This window comes from Theobroma umbraticum, unplaced genomic scaffold (assembly GCF_002168275.2).
Source record: "Theobroma umbraticum cultivar Fairchild unplaced genomic scaffold, ASM216827v3 scaffold_147.0, whole genome shotgun sequence".
In the NCBI taxonomy this organism is placed as follows: domain Eukaryota; kingdom Viridiplantae; phylum Streptophyta; class Magnoliopsida; order Malvales; family Malvaceae; genus Theobroma; species Theobroma umbraticum.
This window is the reverse complement of record NW_018397259.1, coordinates 4,429,761-4,430,605: the sequence shown is the minus strand read 5'-3', so window position 1 is coordinate 4,430,605 and position 845 is coordinate 4,429,761. Positions and strand designations below refer to the sequence as shown.

General features: G+C 34.8%; 1 protein-coding gene across 2 annotated transcripts in view; it reads left to right on the top strand.

Moving 5' to 3' along the window:
- Positions 1 to 845, top strand: part of LOC110414839 (protein TRIGALACTOSYLDIACYLGLYCEROL 3, chloroplastic-like) — a 7,805-nt gene that overhangs the window by 3,055 nt on the left and 3,905 nt on the right. For both annotated transcript variants that reach the window (XM_021426252.2, XM_021426251.2), the window contains exons 3-6: positions 86 to 181; positions 305 to 382; positions 484 to 545; positions 691 to 766. In XM_021426252.2, coding sequence (XP_021281927.1) covers positions 86 to 181; positions 305 to 382; positions 484 to 545; positions 691 to 766 — 312 coding nt within the window. The remainder of the gene's footprint in view (positions 1 to 85; positions 182 to 304; positions 383 to 483; positions 546 to 690; positions 767 to 845) is intronic.

Below are 845 nucleotides of genomic sequence, written 5' to 3'. Positions count from 1 at the left end.
TTTTTTTTTTTTGGTTTTATGCTCTAGTATTCTTTTTTTAAATTCTTTTTCTGTTTTTATATGCTAACATTTCCCTGATCAATAGATTAGGCATGGTGAAGCTGTTGGAATTATTGGTCCTTCTGGAACTGGGAAATCTACAATTCTGAAGATTATTGCTGGACTTCTTGCTCCGGACAAGGTGGCTCGTTGCATATTGAGCCTGGTTTCATATTTTTGCTAATCATTTTCGCACAATTATGTTGGACATCGATTTATTATTACTTGGTTACATATAGAGAGAGTGTGTAATTCTTATGTGCAGGGAGAGGTTTATGTTCGAGGCAGAAAAAGATCAGGTTTAATCAGTGATGATGAGATATCTGGTCTTCGAATTGGACTGGTAAAAATTCTATTTAAACTCTGAAAAAACTGAATTGGCAGGTTTCAAGGATAATTTATTGGTGGTATGATCCATCTGTCTATGTACTTTTTTGTTAACAGGTTTTTCAGAGTGCAGCACTTTTTGATTCTTTGACTGTTCGTGAAAATGTTGGTTTCCTTTTGTAAGAGACAGTATATTTTCTTAGATATCCTATACCCATTTTTGTCCTCAGCATCTAGGGGCCTATGCTTTGACCGAATTTCCTTTTTCCTAACTAATAAAACTTCTTAAGTTGGTTGATGACTTTTTGTCTATTAATTGCTTAGATATGAACATTCAAGCATGCCTGACGAACAAATCTCAAAGCTTGTGGCAGAGAACTTGGCTGCTGTTGGTTTGAAGGTATGCCTGCATTTCCAATTTCTTTGCCTGGAAAGAATAGAATGCTCATTAGTATTCCCAACTTCAAAAAAAAAAAAAA